The 22563-nt window shown below is 40.7% G+C and overlaps 1 protein-coding gene across 1 annotated transcript in view; it reads left to right on the top strand.

Annotated features, from left to right (window-relative positions):
- Positions 1-22563, top strand: part of ITGBL1 (integrin subunit beta like 1) — a 213252-nt gene that overhangs the window by 79716 nt on the left and 110973 nt on the right. The window contains exons 3-6 of the mRNA XM_045081345.1: positions 5819-5965; positions 13979-14101; positions 17814-17954; positions 20129-20269. Of these exons, the coding sequence (XP_044937280.1) occupies positions 5819-5965; positions 13979-14101; positions 17814-17954; positions 20129-20269 (552 nt within the window). The remainder of the gene's footprint in view (positions 1-5818; positions 5966-13978; positions 14102-17813; positions 17955-20128; positions 20270-22563) is intronic.

Raw genomic sequence — 22563 nt, 5'->3', positions numbered from 1 at the left:
AATTTGAAATAGTAAAGTCTGATAATTTTACTGTTGAGTGTTTTCACCAAGGATTACCAATAATCCAGTTCGGGGCATGTGAATTCCAAAAGGAAACAGCAAAAAGTAGACCAGTGCTGCTGTCTATGCCACCAATTTGTGGCTTTTACTGACACCATCTTTCCTAGAACAGAAAGGGTCCAGTCTGTGGCATTGCAACTAAACAGAATGGCTATCATGGAGAAAACACAGCTTTTCAACTTATAAACTATGTGACCTTGAGCAAGCTAATTACACTTTAGTCCTCTTATTTGTAAAACTGGGAAACAAAAATTTGTCTCACTGGCTCCTTCTAGAAATAAAGCCGACTAACCTGTATAAAGCACTTACCGTGGTATCTGGAAGGCAGTAATTACTTGTGTCCCTTTCTTCTAATTTTCTGATCAAGGTCACGTGGCTGACTAGTGTCCAGGCAATTATTAGAGCCCAGACCTTTTATTTTCTAGGGCAAATCTCTCTTCTACATAGAATTCTTCTATTATTCACATCATAATGTTCTCAGGAATGGGAAGAAGAAATATCTGAGAAGTCATTTTTTTGTTAGCCTGAGAAGCAAGCCAGGGACTGGTGCCCTTTCTTAAAAATAATCAAGTTTCTACTGCTAATTGAGATAAGGGATCCTTTCACAATCTTTTCTTAGAATTCTAGGTGTCATAGTTAGTTCTTTTGTTTCTTTATATATAGAGAGGGTAGGGGGATATACAATGACTCACAAGTGGAGAAAACTTGAGTGTGTCTTTTATTAACTGAGCTTGTTTGAATGCACTGGAAAATAGGACACAATGCAGGCAGGGTCAACCGAGTGCTCAAATTAAAAAATCTGTTTCAAGGTTACCATGAGGCTCTAGAATGCTTTCCCCCTAGCTTACTTGGCTCCAAGAAAGAACCTTTTTTTTTTTTTTCATTATTTTTTCACCACACCCAGTGCTCCATGCAGTCCGTGCCCTGTATAATACCCACCACCTGGTACCCCAACCTCCCACCCCCCCGCCACTTCAAACCCCTCAGATTGTTTTTCAGAGTCCATAGTCTCTCATGATTCACCTCCCCTTCCAATTTCCCCCAACTCCCTTCTCCTCTCTAACTCCCCATGTCCTCCATGCTATTTGTTATGCTCCACGAATAAGTGAAACCACATGATAATTGACTCTCTCTGCTTGACTTATTTCATTCAGCATAATCTCTTCCAGTCCCATCAATGTTGCTACAAAAGTTGGGTATTCATCCTTTCTGATGGAGCCATAATACTCTGTATATGGACCACATCTTCCTTATCCATTCATCCGTTGAAGGGCATCTTTGTTCTTTCCATAGTTTGGCGACCGTGGCCATTGCTGCTATAAACATTGGGGTACAGATGGCCCTTCTTTTCACTACATCTGTATCTTTGGGGTAAATACCCAAGAGTGCAATGGCAGGGTCATAGGGAAGTTCTATTTTTAATTTCTTGAGGAATCTCCACACTGTTCTCCAAAGAGGCTGTACCAACTGCAGAACCATTTTTAAACATCCAAATGTTAAAACACAAATGAAAAATTACGGTCAGTATTCATGAAATAATAATTAATAATCGAGATTTTTCCAGTTTTGTTGTGATATAATTGACATGCAACACTGTGTAAGTTTGGCGCATGATGGTTTGACTTACATCCATTGGGAAATGATGACCACAGTAAATTTAGATAACATCCATCATCTCATATAGGTACAAAAACATTGTTTGTTTGGTTTTCCTTGTGATGAGGACTCTTAGGATTCATTCTCTTAACAATTTTCACATATACCCTACGGCAGTGTCAACCATAGTCCTCATGTTGTGCATTACATGCCAAGTACTTCTTCTAACTGAAAGTTTGTACCTTTTGAGCACCTTCTTCTGACTCCCCTCCCTGACCCCCTGCCTCGGGAAACCACAAACAGTTCTCTTTCTTTATGTGCTTGGAGTCTTTTTGTTGGTTTAATTTTTTTTGTTCTTGTTTTTATTATTCCTACATATAAGTAAAATCATACAGTGCTTGTCTTTCTCTTTCGACTTTAGCATAATGCCCTCAAGAGCCATCCTTGTGTCCCAGACAGCAGGATTTCCTTCTTTCTGGTGACTAGCACTTCATTGTATGCATATACCACATCTTCTTTATCCTTCCATCTTATACCTAGTATCTGCCACCTGTGCATCTACTGTCTATCTTATTTTTTAGCCTTTGAAGACTTGAAACCATAGATGTAAAGCTAATCTGATGGGCACATTAGTTTTGGCAGTTTATTTTTATCCAGAATATCAGTAGACTTGGAGGGGAGTTCAGTGCTCTCCCCTTATCTTTATTAGTTTTTTCTTATTTGGAAAAGAAAAGTACTGTTATTTTTTGCTAGTTTATACAAATGGCTAATTGACTTTTTTAAAAAAGTTCTTCAATACTGGTCAGGTATTCCCATTTGTTCACAGTTTGTTTTAATTTAAAAATAAAAAGCAGCAGCTTCTCCACTGTGCACTAATAAATTCATCACCACTGCCTCTGGAGTAAATTAGTGTTTTTGCGTTCCTAAGGTAAAAGTGATCCAGAAGTAATGGGGGAGCCACTGATGGCTTTAAAGAATCACAAAACGGAGTTTATTATGCCTTTGCTGGGATGCCTCGCCTTTATCATTGGAGATAAAGGCAAGGCTTAGCTCCCCTCTGTGAATCCCTAGGGAAAGCTGCCAGGCCTCCACATTCTTCCTTGAACAGGAGACGAACTACTAGATTTTACCCTCCACCGTGGTCTGTCTTCCCTTTCTAGTGACTGGGCTACACCACTGACCATCCTGCAAGCAACAAGAATAGCCATTTACTTTTTCTTCCTTATTACTTCGGTAGGAATTGTTTTGGCATTTTCCTGATATGCTTGTTTTGTGTGTGTTTTCTCCTGACTCCTTGGGAATTTATTTGAAGGTCAACATGTTTATTGCGAAGCATGTTGGATTGTTCATTTTAAGCCTACATTTTTTAAGTGTGGAAATTGAGTTATTTGAGAAGAATCTGAACTGGAGAGATGAATGGTGACAGGCAGGAATGGGAATGCATTGCTGGTTAGGATTTCATGTAGCCAGCAAAGACCACCTTTCAACCTTGGGCAATCAGAGCTCTCTTCTGGGCCTCATGATTCAGGCATTCTGCTTTTGTTCTCTTGAGCCGTCTATTCCCAACAGGCAAATTATTTGAAAAATGGAATATTTTTTTGAAGCCATATTTGTGACACTACAATGGAGATGAGCTACATAATGTAAGTACAATAATGTAGGAACCTAATTCCCTGAGCTCTGCTCAAGAAATTAATGACTGTAGAGAAAGAGTAAAAATAGTCTGAAGATTATTTTCTGTCTTAAAAAAATTATATATTTCCCTAAAAATTAGGTTGTACAGGGTATTACTTAATAATTCTTGACATTAAAAAATTGATTTCTGTTCACTTTCCTAAATGGGCAAAAGTGAGCCAAGGAGGCCTTCATAGGGTATAAAGTTTAGAAACAATAGAAAGGCAGACCCTGTCCTACACTGGCTGTCATCTTCACCTCTGAGGAGATGCTAAATGAGAAGCTGAAAGTACATTATCTAATACAGTGTTGGTCTAAGTGTGGTTTAGGAAATTCACATAGGTTATGAAAGAGATTCCCTAGTAAGAAATACTGTATATTCTGAGCAAAAGCTAAATCATTTTTTCACAGCAGGACATGAAGAAGCTTCCGTGTGCTGATTTATATCATAATCCACTAAAAGAAGAATATAATGGTTCTCTTTCCCATGTTTACCACAGCACCTTTTATGGGAGGGGTTTCTGAACTTGGGCCTCCATGAGCTAACTTTGGTGTGTGAGCACCTGAGAATATTACTTCTACTAATGCTTCCTTGGGTCAGTCTGAGATGGAGGAGTCTCTCTCTCAACTCTGCATATTTTTTAATTTCCCTCCTATTTCTAAAATTTACCCCTCCCCCTGTAAAAAAAATCTGTTACCTTTGGTCTCCCCACCATTACCCATTTCCATCATGTATCACTTCGGTCAGGGTCTGAGATTGTCCCATCCAATATAAAAAAAGTGTTGAGTGTTCTTTTATTGTAGATTCAGCAAATCAGTACTACTGCATTTCATTCTCTTCTAAATCACTCCTATTTTCTTTGTTATGGATATGAAGCTACATTTTATTGGGATGGACCATATGGCAATAGCTGATATTAAACTGATGATAGTGGCAATCCGTGTCGTTCAACCTAGGATGTTAATATTATCAAAGAGAATTATAGTTACCAAGATATTTCTTTGCAAAAAGAGACTTAGCTACCTAAAGAATTTGGCTTAATACTTTCATAAATAGACTGGATGGTTGGCAGAAGAGATCACTTACGCTGGTAAATGATACCAAGTTGGCTGAGACTGACAATATCATGTAAGGCCAGACAAGAATGCAAAATGATACAATCAATTTGACAGTAATGTGCACTGGATAAAATGAATTACAGTTAGGGTGCATGCAAGGTTTTGTTTTCAAAATAGAATAATTAATTTGAAAAATGCAACAGGAATAGAAACATTTACTTGGACTGGGCAATATTCAGAGGAGTTTTAAAGTCACAGCCAATCACAGAGTCAGGCTCTGCTGAACAGGCCCAAATGGGACACCTCTGAGCCATTCATTCTGACCGACCATCTGGACCTCATCATGTAGATTTTGGCTGCCACACTGAATGACTATTGGCACTAGATCAATGGTTCCATTCTAAGGTCTATGAACTTCAGGCATTGGGACATAGCATTATTATTTTGAGTAATATAAGAATGCTCTCCCTGCAGCCCATTTAAACTCTGTTCATCTTTCCAAACTCAGTTAAAGGTCAAAGGGTTCAGAGATTATCTCCATTCTTATTTCTATAGGAGACATATTGCTTAACTTAACACAGGGTCTGACAAACATTTTGGCTGACGATAGCACCAGCTTCTTTGTATATGGACCTCAACTTTGAACTTTTTAAGTTACATCAAGACAAGAGCCCAGTATTATACATATATTATATTTTGGTAGGACTTGTGTGTAGTCAATAAAAACACTGGTAACATTCATCAACTAAGACTTAAGAAAGTTAGTTATCACAACAATAAAAACAGCACAATGTTGATTTGAGAACATAAATGTTAAGAAATTTCTGTGGAAGTAGAGGACCATGGCTCTTATCTTTTTGATTCTTGAACCAAATTTTCTCATTAAGAAACAAAATATGTAATTATTTTTGTGCCAATCATATTCCATGATGGTATTTAATATAGCCATTAAACTTTATTACATTCTAAATTCCAATAAATCTAAGTCAATGTTTGGTTTAGTGGAGTTTCATGTAAGATTTGTTACTCAGAGGTGGTGGTTTTATGTGTTATAAAATGAAGTAAAATGGAAATAATTTTTATTGTGCTTTCATGTCTTAACTGTGGAGGTGCTAGATGGATTTTTTTTTTAGTGCTAAATTTTCTGACCAAGTATATAATTAAACTTCTGGTTTATTCTTTATCCTCCTGCTACTAAAAATTAATTAATGGTTTTAGAATGATTTATCAACTTTGGCTATTGAAGTAAAATCCACAAAATACATTATACCATCTACAGTAGCATTACCCCTCAGCCCCTGTAATGTATATGTGTTTGAATTTATTAGAGCTCAGTCCCGAACCAACGTCACCCTTGAGATTTTCAGTTACAGTAATGAGTTCCTTTGGAAAATAATTCGAGACTAACTGGATGTTGTTGAATTCTCAGGCCATGGTAAGTGTGACTGTGGCAAGTGCAAATGTCAGGAAGGTTGGTTTGGGAGTGCGTGCCAGTACCCAACTCATTGTGACCTGACGAAGAAAAAGAGTAACCAGATGTGCAAGAATTCTCAAGATGTCATCTGCTCTAACGCAGGTAAGAAATCCATCCTATGAAAATTCTTAAATAATGCCATTTTGGTTTTTCATGGAAAAAGGTAGGCGTTGAGAAATGTGGAACCTCTGAGAGAGACTGCTTTTGAGTATATTTTTTTGAAATGAAATGCAGATAAATCAATAGGGGGAAAATGTCATCTTGCTGAGACTGGCAAGTTTGATGCTCCCCAGCTGTTCCGAATGCCTTCTTCAAGCAGGATATTCACAGGAAACAACACCCCAACAACATTTTATGTAAATTGTGAGCCATGATTTTGAATGCTGGATTAAATCTTTCAAAAAGGATTTTTATAAGCTGACTTAATTATTTTCTATTACAGTTCAAGGGTGCTTTGAATTTATACCTTAGCATCAAATAGAACCAAAACTTTTTAATTGGATAGAAGCTTTAGATGGACTGGATGTGAAACTCATGAGAAAATATAGTGAAATCACAATTTTATGTTTGGTGAAAATATTTTTACATCTCATAGAAGACATTGAAAACTGCTTTTTAGAAATTTATAGTAAAGCTGTTAAAATTAATTACCCAGATCATATAAAACAAAGCAACTGGTTTTGGTTTCATTAGTGCATAGCTGATGTTACTAAAATTCAGTACTCTTTTCATATTTGGGCACATGGGACCTCAAAAGTCCACTTTTTCTAAAGACTGGTGGAATTTGGGAATTCTCAGGTCCAAAGCTGGGAGCTTTGATTGAATTGTTTTGATGGGTGTAGTTTGGGCTGCAGTGGGTTTTTAAAGCTTTCCCAGTAATTCTTTTGGAAAACCCTGGGTGTGAGCCATTGTTTTGGATGCTGAAGACAAGTTTTTGACTACAAGAGTAGTGACTATCTTCCCTCTTGAAGTCCCATTGTAGGTAAAGTCCTCCTTGGTTCAGAGCTATCTCTTTCCACAGTCTTTGACTGCAATGAATTGCCCTGTATAGATGAAGTGCAGTGAGAGTATTTTGCTAGTAGGAATCAAGGCTATACCCAAAGCAAGTTATGAGTGGATGGGTCAGCACCATGAATAATGGTCTTAACAGTCAGATTATTCACTGTGTTAACTGATCTCCTTGCTTCTCTCCAGCATCTTAGTCTTTTCTGTCTTCTCTGTAGAATTTTTCTACCTCCAGTTCCTAATCTCATCCCTACATACACACACATACACACACACACACACACACAGCCTCGCATGCTTACCATATAGTCTCATTGTTTTGAAAATGTCAAGCTTTCCAAACATTTTTCAGTAATAAAGCTTGAATTCTGCTTTATTTCTTTGTTCTTTTTGGCTCAATTTATAGATTGTTTATTTTTCAAATCAAATCTAGGTTTTTTTTTTTAAGTAAAACATTATAAACAAATAGGATTAGTTTAGGAATCCACATGTTTCAACATTTAAGTGAAAAAAAAAACACATGATTTGCTACATTAACATCCTTTAAAGAAGAAATTTACAGAATTGTTTCAGGACGTGATGAAACATACTTGATAAGATAGAAAACACAGTTTTAAGATACCTGAGCCTCTATCTTTTTTTAAGTCAGTATAATACTTTTGTATAATCAACCACCCATATTCCAGTTTCATTCACTGACCGAACAATGTCCTTTACAGCATTTCCCTGCCTCCGTAGGATCAGTCGAGGGCAGAGTTATATTTAGCTGTCATCTCTTGTTAGCCTCCTTTAATCTGGACCATTTCCACAGACGATGGTGTTACAGCATTGAAAATTTTGAAGAAAATTCTCTCCAACCTTTTTTTAAAAATAATCTATATAATGTTACTTGTTTTGGCTTTGTCTGATGTGTTCGCGTGATTAGATTCATGTCATACATTCTTAGCTGAATCACCAGATAGAGGATTCTGTGTTCTCAGGATGTGTCATCTGGAAGTCCATGATACCCATCTGCTCTCACTGGTGAGGTTAATTTTGATCACACGGTCAAGGTGTTGTCTGATGTCTCAGCCCTGTAATTACTGATTTTGTCCTTGTAACGAATGAACAGTCTGTTGGAAACTCTTAGAAATTATAAGGCATCACATCCTTGTCAAAATTACCCCCGATTTGCATCACCACTTCCTCATATCAGGGAGATCATATGATAGTTGTCTTTCTCTGCTTGACTTATTTCGCTAAGCATGACACGCTCTAGTTCCATCCATGGGGGCTTAAGTGGGTAGGAGAAGAATAAATGAAACAAGATGGGATTGGGAGGGAGACAAACCATAAGTGACTCTTCATCTCACAAAACAAACTGAGGGTTGCTGGGGGGAGGGGGTTTGGGAGAAGGTGGTGGGATTATGGACATTGGGGAGGGTATGTGCTTTGGTGAGTGCTGTGAAGTGTGTAAACCTGGTGATTCACAGACCTGTACCCCTGGGGATAAAAATATATGTTTATAAAAAATAAAAAATTAATAAAAAAAAAATTACCCCCGATTTACCATCCACTGATGACTTCCACCTGACCCAGTACTCACACTACTGACTGAAAAATGATGATTTCCGAACTCCAGCATCTCTTCCCTATTTACTAGTTGGTACTCAACATTGTACCACAAGTAAGAGTCTTCTCTCATCTACCCGCTATTGGATATGTCATTTACTTAGTGATTTATTGTCAGTCTAGGATCACAGTTCCTGTTACTTCAATGGTTTATTCCTCATTACCACACTTAATTACTCTGGTGCTCAGCTTGTCCCAGATGAGGCAGTTGGAGCCCCTTCAAGCTAGCGTCTCAGTCCTTGTGACATGCCTTCACTGTTTTGTTTCATCTTGTTTCAGCAATTCTTTCTTTTCTGGCATAACAAAATATTCCAGAGCCATATTGTACCTGATTCACCACAGCTTTGGAATCAACCATGTCTATAAAGAGTCTTGGTTCCTTTAGGTGAAGAATGGTATTAGAATAAAAAGTGTAAGTACTGGGGATGCTTATTTCTCCTGGGATGAATTTGCTTCTTGGTCCTTTCTACAGACAGGCTAGTAAACACGCACTTGAATGTGTCCATGCACATACGTACATACATACATAGATGTACACACAGATATATTTTAGAAATCGTGAGTTCATAGCAATACATATAACTGCAGTCCACCCCCACAACATTATCTCCTGTCTTTCCCCTACCATATTTGCAGGTCCCATTTTTCACACTGAGAACTCTGGCTCCCAGCACATGGATATATTTCCTTATTTGCTCAATCCTGGAGTACACCTAACATTGTTTTTAGGGGGCGCTTGGGTGGCTCAGTGGGGTAAAGCCTCTGCCTTCGGCTCAGGTCATGATCCCAGGGTCCTGGGATCAAGCCCCGCATGGGGCTCTCTGCTCTACAGGGAGCCTGCTAACTCCTCTCTCTCTGCCTGCCTCTCTGCCTACTTGTGATCTCTGTCTGTAAAATAAATAAATAAAAATCTTTAAAATTGTTTTTAGAATGGCTTCATGTGTACCACTATACGAAACAAGTCTACTTAACATGTTGGGATTTGTTTGCAATTGACCTCCTTCCCCACCCCCACCCCACCCCAGCCATGCTCAGGATTGGTGTGTTCCTAAGTTACTTGGGTTTTTTTCCTTTTGTTTCCCTTTAGTGTAGTTATTATACATGTTGGAAGTACAACTGAGCTTGTTTACTTCAGATTGCTTTCAGTTTTAGACTTTTTTCCCCCTTCTTTGCATCCTTATTGATTTTATTTTATTTTATTTTATTTTGCAATATGTAGAACATTAGCATGCTTCCAAAAGTCAAAACTACATAAAAAAGCATCGTTAGCAGATCATCATTCTCTCCTTAAACCTTCCCTCCTGCTTTCCTCATACCCAGTAGGTAACCAACTTTATGGTGTTCTGCTTTGTCTGTGTATATGTTTATTTTAAATAAAGGTTATGTGTTATCATTTTTTTTTTCATTTGTTCCCTACACAAAAGGTAGCGTGCTGTATGTGCTCTTTTGCACTCTGCCTTTGCCACTCAGAATCTCCTGGAATTCACTCCATATCAGTACACAGAAATCTTCCTCATTCTTTTTTCAGATGCATAGGACTCACCTCTATACAAGTGCCCTAATACTCAGTCTTCTATGGTTGGACACTTTCCAGTGTTTTTGAAATTACAGATGTTAATGCAGAGAATGAAGTGGTACAGATTCATATTTCGTGGGGGTGTATTTTCAGGATCAATTACTAGACATGAAATTGCTGCACCAAAAGGTAAATTCTTACACAGTGTTAACACTTAACCTTTCTCTCTTACTTTCTGCTCACGAAAGTCCTTCAAGTTGACTTGAGCAATCTCGTTCTCACATGGCTTCTTTTAATGTCTATTTCTACCAGCCTAGTTCCGGATGACCCCCTCCATCTAAACTGCATTAGGCTCTAAGTTCTCTCTACTAATTGTTCCCCCTTTATATCATGATGTGGTTTTCTGGAAGCAGCTTGGGGCAGAACAGGAAGAAGAGGAAGCTGGACTGGGGCATAAGACTGCAGCGCAGGATGAGATGGAGCTGGGGACTAAGGGAGTTCCAGAAGTTGACTCTAGAAGGGTGCAGAAGGCAAGACACAGCCTGCTGAGCGAAGTGGGGCTCAGTGCCATTGCAAAGGAGTATGGGTGGTGTTCAAGACAGGGAAGTCTTCCTTAGAGAGATCACCTTATTAGTCACAATGAAAAGTCAGAGCGAAAATAATCTAGTATAAAGCAGAAGACCCGTCCTAGAGACCGAGCTCACCGGCAGCTAACAAGAAGAAGCAGTATGCCATAACATGAACACAGAGTCTGTCACTTTTGCCTGGGCTTCCATCTGCCTTATCTTGGAGCTTCAGTTGTGAATTCTACTTGTTGGGTGAGACAGGAAGTCTCGGAACTGTTATAAACGTCCCACATTAGCCAGAAATTGTTCAGATGTGTGGATGGGAGTGAGTCTGCCTGTCAGGGTGTCAGTGATGAGTTGTTGAATTCAAAGGTAGAGGCTGTTCTTTCCTGTCTTTTCTGAAATCAGCTCCGTATTCTGCCCTGCCGATGCTATACCTTGTTTCCAAACCATGAAACCGTGAAAGGCCCTGGTATTCCAGCAGAAAAATTCTGAAGTCCTTAGCCAGTATTCTTGATCCTTTCCTCTCTGCCTTCAACTGACCCTTTTCTCCAAACCCAAGCCAGACTCTGCACTGTTTTCATTCCACATCCTTACCCCTTAGCTGAGCCTCCTTGCTCAGCATCACAAGCCATTTCTCCATCTCCACCTCTTGAGATTGTATCCGCTCATCAAGTGCCAACTGAAGAACTTGCTCCTTTACTGTGCCTTTCCTCCTTTGCAGAGCCAGACTAAGGTTTATACTTTTTATATAGCATTTGTCACAGATATATTGCAAGTGCTTTTATGTCATCAGGTCTCATAGGTACGTGTAAAAATTATTGATCTTCTGGGGTGCCTGGATGGCTCAGTGGGTTAAGCCTCTGTCTTCGGCTCAGGTCATGATCTCAGAGTCCTGGGATGGAGCCCCGCATCAGGCTTTTTGCTCCGCGGGGAGCCTGCTCCCCCCACCTCCACTTACCTCTCTGCCTACTTATGATCTCTGTCAAATAAATAAATAAAAATATTTTTTAAAAAATATTGATCATTTAAGCTCTTCCTCCCTAGTCTGTGATTTACTTAGTTTTAGTTTTATTCATCTTATCTCCTATAGCACCTGGTACTTTGCCAACAATATAATAGGCAGCAAGAAAATGTAGTGAATGGATATGTGGATGGTTGAAAGACAGCATGAATAAATGTGAAAATGGAAAAGAAGGGTAATAATTAGAGAAAAAAATGAGATGAGGCAGTACCATGAATTATAGCATTTGATTTGAAATAAGCTTTTATAAATTAAAATAGTTTTCAGGAAAAAACACACAAGAAAAGGAAATTTAATAAATGTAAAGTTCATATGAATTTTCTCAAGGTGGAAAAATAATTAGCTCAAATTCTGCAAAATCACCATTTCTATGTGACTGTGAGAGAAAAAACTCTTTATAGATAATAGCTAATTGGGAATGACCTGGGTAACAGAATCAGGCAGAGGATTTGAAGACGGGACGTTGTGGGATCCATCAATATACAGAGAGTCTAGAGGAAATGTTTGGGAACGTGACTCGTATACTTAGTATCTTCATGGAAGAAGATGAAGAACCCAAAGTTTTCTGAAAACCTATGATGTTACTGAACAAAGAGTGTTTTCAGAAAGATGGTCGGGTGACATATTTACCACTGGACTCTCGTAGCAGCCCTGTGAGGTAGATACTATTTTCAGAGAAGCAATTTGAGAATTAGAGATGAACGTAATGACCTCAAAAATGTAGAGCTACTGGTAGTAAAACCTGGATTTGGCCACAAATCCATCACAGTCCCAAATCCATCCCCTTTCTAGCCCATCGCACACAGAATTGCCAATATCCAGTAGCTTAGTTTCGATATCAGTATCATCTTCCGTTACTCCTAATCCTTCACCTCTCATACGCAGTCCCCAAGTCCTCTGTTCTTTCTCCTGTAAACACCCCTGAGTGTCTCCACTTCTTTCTAACTCACTGCAGTCACTCTGGTCAGCATCTATCTTCTTTCTTGCAGACAAATGGAATAAGCTATTCTCATATCCGCTGTGCATTTCACTTCATTCTGTAAATGACAACTAGCACAATCTAGTAAAAACTCATACATGATCACCTGACTCCCTGGCTGAAAATACTTCTATGGCCTTTTGTTATTCCTGGATTAAAGCTGGAAATCTTGACCGTGAGCTGTAGGACTTCAGTAAACTACACCTCTACATGCCTTTTGCAGTTCATGCCACTTTCCACATCATTTTCAATGTTCCAGCCATCTTGGGCTTTTTCTTCTTATTTCCTCTTTTACCAGAGAGCCTTTGCTGTTGTCTCTTGCGGGAAGTGGGCTTCTTTTGCCCGTTATTTTTACTTTCCTCTCAGTACCTCGTTTAGGAGCTATGTCCCCAGGGACTCTGTGTCTGCCTACCAGGTCTCAGTTAAATCCCCTGCTAAGCTCTTCTGCAACACTTTGCACTTCTCCATTTATTTTATCACTTTGGGTTTCTCATATAAAACTCTGAGAGGAGGATTGTGGCTGACTTCATCTTGATCTCCCATTGTGTTTCCAAAGTCTGGGATGGTATCTGGTGAGTGGTAAAGTCTCAGTTTTTATCTGTTGGTTGCTATGATGATCAATTAAAAATGGAAAAAGAAACATTAAAAAGGGAATTCCTGAAATGGACATTATACTTTTCAATGTCATTTGAATGCTGTTTTAATGTCAATGAAATCATTCCGGGTTCTAGTCAAATCCTCAAAGTTGGCAGAGTCTGTGGAGTATGGTAGACCAGGCAAATCCAGTGCCTCTACATCACTATGAGCCACCCTGAGGTTTTGGGGAGGTCTCAGGACACTATACCTGAGAAAACCTGCTCTGGTCCCATTGTCAAAAGGACGCGTGGATCAGTTTAACACTGTGGAGGTGAAATTATTAGGAGATTCTAAATTTTTCATTTATGCATTTGATAATGAATTCCACAAATATTTATTATATAAATAGTATGCTCAAATATTGTGCAAAGCATTGAATAAATACTGGTGAGGAAGATAAGCAAGACTACTTCCCTCACAAAGCTTAGAATTTTCTGCTTTAGTTCACTTCAGACCCAGGTGTAATCGCAAGATAGTCACTCATGAGTTGATTGGATGGCCATGTATAAAATAGCTCTGCACTTGGGGAAGTCAAATTTCCATTCATGAGACTATCAGAGGTCAATCATGATAGCTATGTGCCATAAAATTTAATGGCTGGACTATAATCATTAGGAAAGAAGGTTGTCATCTATTTGATCCTCCCCGCAGAATTACCTAATTGGAATACTAAATTGATTTGAATATTCTCTGTCTCTGAAAGAGATAGATTAAAAATCATCAATGATCGTTTATATGCATTTAACAAATACTTTTTTGCTTTGTTTTAATGGTTTAGGCACGTGTCACTGTGGCAGGTGTAAGTGTGATAATCCAGATGGAAATGGCCTCGTTTATGGTAAATTTTGTGAGTGTGATGATAGAGAATGCATAGATGATGAAACAGAAGAAATATGTGGAGGTAGGTACGCCAACTGTGTAGAGATTAATAAAAGTACTTGATTTTCACCTATTTTATTGTGCTTTTGTCACCCTATACATTTCTGCATTGTTTACTCATTTAATCTGAATTTATGTTTATCGGAAGACACCTCGTATAAGGCATTAAGGTAGACTAGTACTTTTTAAATGCAAAATCAGACTGTTCCAGGGGAAAGCCAGATCACATTAGGGCAACCGACCAGCTGTGTGGGTCTAGAGTGATCCTACCCGTCGTTCATGTTCCCTGCTTCCTGAAGCCACTTTTGTTTTGTCTCTTTTCTTCCGGTCTCTCAATTGCATGTGTTCATTTCCTTCTATTTCCCTTTATAAATCATAAGCCTTTAAATGGTTTCATGTTCTACTGGAGACTTTGGAGGCCGAAAGGATTACTAGCCTAGAATCTGTCCCGCCCTACCCCATACTCCGATAACATTTTTCATGATCTTTTCTATGTTTCGAGGGTATTTCTAACACCATTACTCAGTCCAGTCTTCTGTTGAGGCAGTTACTGCATGTGCCACACTTCCTAGTCCAAAGCACGGCAACAGGTTCTTCACATGCCCTGGGAAATGCACCAGGGGTCATTCCAGCAATCGCAGTGGGATTTAGACACTTGTCTGTCGGACATCAAACACTGTGCCCTTGACCCTGCCCGTGGAGATTTGTATCCACGCCCTGGAGTCTGGAGCTCCATGAGGAGAGCCCCTCCTTGTCACCCAGAGTGTCCTTCTCTTCTGCTTGCCTCTCTGGGAGCCCGTCCCCAGAGTGTATGTGTACGCGCATGGCCAGCCCAGGAGAGGAGAGGAGAGAGCAGCGAGAATCCTGCAATTTCCTTAAATGTAAACATTTCCGCCCGGTACTGCTGCCTTCCTTTCTCCATTAATAAGGAATTGCTTCTTCCATGTATCTCTGACAAGATTCCAGTGCATGGAATCCTACATAGTCTGCCTGCAGAATGGGTGATTTCAGAGGAGAATTTTCCTTGGAAGGATCAGGGACAAATGGGGCAGGAGGGACCAGAGAGCCAAAGAGAAAGTGTCCCTAACTTGGGACAAGCTGTCCTTCTGTTTACAGAAACAAATTATAGCTTCAATTCTTGCGGTCATCCAGGTTGACCTATTTTAGGTCTGCTTGGTTCCCTCTGGTTTCCTTGCTGTACGATCCACCGAGATAAAACAGACACAAACAGCTATGTTTTTCAAGGCAGTGACCTAAGCTAGATGCCACTCAGACAATTCTGTTAATGGACTCCATCCAAAATAATGGGAAGAGTTAGGTAAATCCTAACCTATAAATATTATGTATGTATTCTTCTGGTGTTTCATTTCCAGTTACGATGGGCCAGAGGAGAGGCAGGGAACACGCTTGGGACCACCGTGTCCTGAAGCACACCACCAAAGCAAGGTCTGTTTGCATGTGTAAATGTAAACATTTAACTTCAGCAACACAGTGAGCACAGTTGGGCTCCCAACCCTGCCACTAACCATTCCCATTTGTTTGAGGCTGAAGCAATTTCATGGTGCAAAGTCTCTGACCACAGACTCCGGCACTCCGGGAAGTACCCTCTGGGGGTGACTTTGGCTGGGATTGTAGATCTTTCTGCATGTCATTCCCATGAAACCGATCTGTTGAGCGGTGACTCTATGGCCCATCAGTGGAACAATTTAGAAGGAGATTTTCTCGCTTCATCAGCTCACACAAAGCAAAGAGTGATATTAATTGTGTGCCGTGTGTATTGTCCCAAGCTTGTACTTTATCTCAATTACCTACATGTGGCTTGTTAACAATATTTTCCTTTGGGTTGTGAGGATATCTGCTTAATTTTTCGTATTTACATATAAATGTAGTTTTACGTGATTCGTCTTTCCTTATTCACCTACATCTCAGTGATTTATTTTTACTAAAAGCCTAATTCAGTTCAATTTTATAAATATACAAAGAATTTGGGTGGGAAGAATACAGATTTGGGATTATTTGTTAATGTGGTAATGCTTACTTACATAGCACCTTGTTGCATCAATTTCCTAAAATTACAGAGGAAACAAACTGTAGTTTAAGAAGTTAATCAAGTCTTAAAAAACAAAACAAAACACCAAAAAACTGTCTTCTAGAAAAGCTTTTGGTACACAGTCATCTTGCTGTTTTCCAGTGTAAGTTCCTGAGGAGACAGCCCTGGGGTGTGATATTTTGTGTGGGTACAGGAGAGATGTTTTTGAGTTCATAAAGAAAATGTGTAGCTTTTATATTTTATTACTGGCGAAATCATCGGATAGCCCTTACATTTGCCTTCGTGAGCAAATTAAAATGAAAATTTGTTGTAGAAATGATCAGTGACTATTAGGTTAATAAGAGGTTTTCCATGGAAATCCAAACTAAAGCTCATTTAGAGAGAAAATGTGGCATCGTGTGCTTAGGTCCCTACCGCTTTCTTACATTTCACTCTACCTCTCTCTCTTTCTCTCTCCCCCTTTGTCTCTCTGATGTATGTCTGCTGTTCCTCATCTCATGGATGAGAATAGCGTAAGAGACCAGAATTTCTATTGCATTTTCCCCTTGTTGTGTTAGTTAAATGGCCCTACTGACACTCCTGCCACAAGGCAGAAATGCCATATTTTTCTTGAGAAAAAAAATAGCCTCCTGGTCAGTTTTCCCACGGGCCCTCTGAGATTATGGCTGCAGGGGGGGGTGGCGAGAGGGAAGAACAAAGCCTTTAGGGGCAGACTCTGATAACACCCAAGTTTCGATGACACGGAAAGAAGAGACTCAGTAAAATCCAGCCTGACCCTCATGGTCACCACCTATACCAGGACAGACACACATTCATGGCTGGGTGGCTGGGTGGCATACGCCATGAAGTGACTTGAGGTACATAGAATTTTCACCTTCTGGGAGCCAGAAGGATTGCCCAGTAGGGGTGCAGGAAGTGAGGATGTGACAGCTCATTAGGTGTTGCTTGGAAGTCCGTACAAAAAGAGCAGGGTAAGGTTTCATAAGAGGCAGGTAGGTCCCAGAGGGGTGTGGTAGCTTCGGAACATAAAACGATGGGAAGTCCTTCCCTATCATTTTGCCTGCTTGATGAATAGGAGGGGGATGTGATTGGGACGCCAAGGGTCCATGATATTTTACTGGCCTAAAAGAAGACGAAACACTGATTTAATGGAAAACCTCTTTTCCTCATGGTGGAACACAGCAGCCTGGGGGACACATTTGAATGGAAAGATGAAAAGAAATGGTTCAGTCATTAACACTGTGCCTCTGAGCAAATATGTACCCATGGTCTCTCAGTGGTTGGTTTCAAATGAAATGCTTGGATGACCAATTCCAGAAATGCCCTCAGAACGAAGGCTTACATACCTTTGACTCTGAGGCTGTACCTTTGAGATGGGAAGGTAGTAGACAGGCTTTCATAGCCTTTCATGTCATTTCTTTAAATTTCTCTCATTTTTAATCAGCTACCTGGCTAGGACAAGTTAGAGGACCCTTTGGCTCGCTTTGTGGGTATAATTATGTAGGTCTATGCCCAAGAATGGTGTTTTGGGGCAAATATATAAGTTGATTATTTTAAGGGAGGGCAGTCCGGCAGGTAGATTTTATTTCAAAAGGTGAAACTGATCATGAAGAGGTAGGAAGTTAATCTTGCTTTTGAAAGTTGCTTTTTTCCCCTCACTCTCTGAAATTCATTTTGGGTAAAGGCCATGGAAAGTGTTACTGTGGAAACTGTTACTGCGGGGCTGGTTGGCATGGAGATAAATGTGAACTCCAGTGTGATATCAGCCCCTGGGAGAGCAAGCGAAGATGCACATCTCCAGATGGCAAGATCTGCAGCAACAGAGGTGTGTCATTCATTCATTCACGCTACTAACGACCGCAGGGGGCCGGGGGGGGGCGGGCAAAGCTCTAAATTGTTAATACTCCTCTTCTCTGGATTTCCTTTGGTATGGGGGGAGGTTGTCTTTTATGGTGTTTGACTTTGATATAAGTCCACATTTACTATACCGAAGAGCTCCTCTCTCTCCTTTTTTATGGAGTAAAAGAGCAGAAGGATAAGAAACTTGCTACAGTTCTTCAAGTTTCACTGAACCAATAGTTAACGTAGGGACAGTAAGTTCTTTGGCGGCCACCCAGAAATAGCACAGGACAGCTAAAAGACAATTCTCGTAGACACTTCCGTTAAACATCTCTTGACTAACAGAACCGTCTACAGCACGAACATCTGATTATCTAGAGAGCATTCAAGAAACTCTCTTGTCTTGATAGTGAGTAAATCAAAGGCTTGGTTGTCATTCAGAATTGATTTGCAGTCGCTTCACTTTTATCTGCAGGAATAAAATGGTATTGAAGAGATATATAAAGTACGCATCAGGCGGCTGTAGAAAATGGAGGCTGACCTCTGACATGAACTTTGAGAATATATTAGGATTGCTACAGTGTAATTTAACCTGTTGATATGATTGATAACTATTGATATCAAATCAAATCAGTTTTCAACACCTTTTAAACCCCTTGAAAATACTCTTCATTTTTTTTCCTTATTAGCTGTACTGGCCAGTAGAAGAGGGCCACGCAGGACTGCTCCTTGCCTACCCGATGGCATAAATAGGTGACCATTTTTCCGTCTAAAAAGCATAAAAATCTAGAAAGTTGGAAAACTCTGTTTTTTTCATTTCTATAAATGAGTGATGCTTCTTGATAGATCATGCTTCCATGGAAAACCAGTTCTATGTTTTGAAAACTTGGCATAAAACATTGACATGGAAGAGTGAAATGGGCCACGTTCCTGTACGCAGGGATAGGAAAGCAAAAGGCCTGAACTTAGAACAAAAATCAGAAAGAAAAGTCCTCTTTTTGTTTTATGCAGAATCGGTCTGACTCTAGAGCATACGCATTCATGTTACGTTTTCCTTTACTCTATAAGGACGTGTTGCTGCCCGAGTCCTTTTTAGTAGAACAGTAGGGTCCGTGGTCCCCATCGTGACTTTAGCACCTGCAGCTTCTGCGGCGTTGCCGTGGGCAGCAAGCAGCTCGGTGTTGTAAGGAGCCAGGAGAAAAGTGGAAATGCTTGGGCGGGGCAGCAGGCGGGCTCTGAGGGAGAGGTCCTTCAGAGACACACACCACGCGCCCCCTCTCTTCAGTCTCACCTCCTGCCTCCCCTTTCCCTGGAGCTGTCTGTCGGCTCTGGAGATCCACCAAGGACAGAAAGGAGAACAGCATGCCTGGGCGAGGCTGGTTCGCAGTGAGACTCGGGGCTTCCTGAGAGTGAGTCGGGGAATCCCTGCCATGCGACCTTTCTTTCTCCGGAAGGTACCAGCCGTGTCTCCCCTGGCACTCTTCGCCATCATTGCTTCCGAGGCAGGAAAGAGACACAGTCCTGTGTACAAACTTGCCTCACCTTCCCTGTTAGCTCATCTCCAAGGCCAAAAAACCTCTGTGGCAGACGCAGCTCATCGGGGATAGAATGCAAGCCCTGCATTGCCCCAAGTGGCTTATTCCATTTCACGCTGGACCCACTTTGGCACTCACCTGTCCTCACCCCCGGCTCCCGCCTCTATTACGCTATTTGGAAAGCCACATGTATTCGCTTTTTAAAATAAAGACATGGATATTTTGAAATACGTCTTAAACATTCAGATAGAACCAACTTTTACATTTTGGTGCATGACCCTACAGTCTCTTGTTAGCTTTCTTTTTGTCAAATAGATGGTAAGTTTCTTGAGGGCCAGGGCTCTAACTCATGTTCATTGTTCTGATTTTATTTTAGAGAGAAACCAGTACGGTCCTAATGACACATCCCACAACTCCACACAACTCCACTACTAATTTCTGCTTATTAAAGAATCTCTCCTGTCTGCTTTAGATAGTGTTTTTCCTTGGTAAAGCTTTATTTTTCCTCCAATATATGTATTTTCCAAATACGCAGTAAGCAAAAGATTTTAAAAAACAATTATGTCAGATGCTTTCTTTCATGATTTTTCTTCACTAAAATCATATACATTTTTCCCCCATCTAGGGACTTGTGTGTGTGGTGAGTGTTCTTGCCACGATGTTGACCCAACTGGAGACTGGGGAGATATTCATGGGGACACCTGTGAGTGTGACGAAAGGGACTGTAGGGCTGTCTATGACAGATACTCTGATGACTTCTGTTCAGGTATGTTGCTCTTCTCATTCCTGTTTTAAAGCTAAAATAGAAAAAGTATATATATAATACTCATTTTCCTGTTTCCAAGCTTCCTACTGATTCTCACAGAAACTGTAAAATATCTGTGTCTGTGGGGTCCCTGGTTGGCTCAGTAGGTTAGGCATCCTGAAACCTCTTGGTTTCAGCTCAGATTCTGGTCTTAGGGTCATGAGATTGAGCCCCACCTCGGGTTCTGAAACTGGGTATGGAGCCAGCTTGGGAATCTTTCTTCCTCTCCCTCTGCCCCTCCTCTCATGCTCATACACACTCTCTCTCAGAATGAAAGAATGAATGAATGAATGAATGAATGAACTGAATCTGTGCATTGGAAAGAGTTTGATAGTCACAGTGCTCCTGTGAGTACCTTGGAAAACCTTTGGAGAATTTACACATCAGCAAAGACCAGAGATGAAAGGGCCTCACTTTCTTAAAACTAGTCTAACTCCTCACCAAGGAGAACCCCCTCCTCCAGATATCTGTTGCTCGGCTCTGAGCTCACAAAACCAGCAGACCGAGGACAGATGACAGTATCCGGGGTGGGGACCCTGAGAACAGCTGCGCTCGTGTATTACACAACTTGGTGTAACACAGTTCTCGTGGATATTTTTATGCCTTAATTCCTTGGCATAGTTTATATCCCAAGATTATTCTGTAGATGAGTGTAGGATTAAATACCAATAAGTGGATTCAAAAATTTTTTTCCATAAGCATTTATGAGCAGATACTGTTCACCAGGGTCTGGATGGCATGGGGGCTGTGGGTTCCAGCAGCGAAGGAGAGAAACAGGATGGATCTTCGGCTTGAGGGAACTTGCAGTTTTGTTTTGTTTTTAAAGACTTTGTTTATTTATTTGACAGAGATCACAAGTAGGTAGAGAAGCAGGCAGAGAGAGAGGAGGAAGCAGGCTCCCTGCTGAGCAGAGAGCCCCATTCGGGGCTCAATCTCAGGATTTGGGATCATGACCTGAGCCAAAGGTAGAGGCTTTAACCCACTGAGCCACCCAGGCACCCCGGGAATTTGCACTTGCAGTTTTAAGTGCTAAGGCAAAACACACCCTGCCAGGCCTTCTCAGGGCTCAGAGGGAAAAAGAAGGCAGTCAGATTTCTCTAAAAAAAGCATCGTTGAGCAAAAACTGGTTACGGCTTTTCAGCCCCATTATATTTGACCACCCAGGAGACGGAGAGCTACGCATATCCCTCTTTTTAAAGCTGGACTGCTTGATGGGTATGTAATAGATAGGAAACTCCACCGTCCCCTGAAGGTTAGCTGGCAAAGGGAGATGAAAGAGCTGCCCTATTTAATCAGGATTATGCAGCCGCAGGAGCTTCTCTGGTCCTGCGGAGGGGAGAGACTGCGGCTGAAGCTCCCACTGGAGAAGAACTTCCCTCTCCTGATTATTCCGCATGTGCAGGAGAACTTCCTGAACATTTTGTGAGAACCCTACTCTTGAGGGGATGCCCTTTCCAGATTTTTCTGTTGCTCATTATGTAGGAGGGGTCTTTATTATCACCACAATGGAAATGATACCACTGCCAACTCTTGGGTGACTCTCTGTGCCAGATACCGTCTAAGCACCTTCCAGATTGTGGCATTTGTTTTTTGGTCAAGGTCTATGAGGAAGGGAATCTATTTCTTCTCAGTCTACACATGGGATTAGTGAGGCTCAGCGAAGTTCCATAACCGGTGAGGACCTCACAGCCAAGAGACAGAATCACAATGTTCACAAGGTCTATGAATCCAAAGAAGTAGAAGGTTCTCTCTTTACTGAAAAAATGTTTGTTTCGACTTCACTTTACTGGGACAAACGTCAGGAGCCAACTATGCTGGAGGCACTATGTAAGATATCAGTGGTCTAAAGATACAAGAATTCATGGGTTCTGCCCTCAAAAAACTTACTGGATAGCAAAAAGGACAAAACAAACAACAACAAAATAAACCCGCCAAAACCAAAACAAAACAACAATGACAAAACTGCCACATAAACATGAAATTTTAATATAGTGTGGAATGGGAGATTCGCCGAGTCATGGATTTGTTGCTTCCCGGGCCATTCATTGATCTGGGGACTGAACAGCGAACAGCACAGATCCCATCCCTGCTCTCACGGAGTTCACATCCCATCAGGACTGGAGAAGCAACGAACAAACATTATAAGTAAACAGTGTAGAAAATGTTGGGCGTGGGCTCCTTTGGCATTTTCCTCAGTGGGATGAGGCTCTTCACAGAGGTGGTGACTTAGGTTCCTGCACTGCTGATTTTTTTGG

The sequence above is a fragment of the Mustela putorius genome, unplaced genomic scaffold (genome assembly GCF_011764305.1).
Source record: "Mustela putorius furo isolate JIRA1106 unplaced genomic scaffold, ASM1176430v1.1 tig00000551_pilon_pilon_pilon, whole genome shotgun sequence".
In the NCBI taxonomy this organism is placed as follows: domain Eukaryota; kingdom Metazoa; phylum Chordata; class Mammalia; order Carnivora; family Mustelidae; genus Mustela; species Mustela putorius.
The sequence above is the reverse complement of the archived record's forward strand: the minus strand, read 5'-3'. Positions and strand labels throughout refer to the sequence as shown.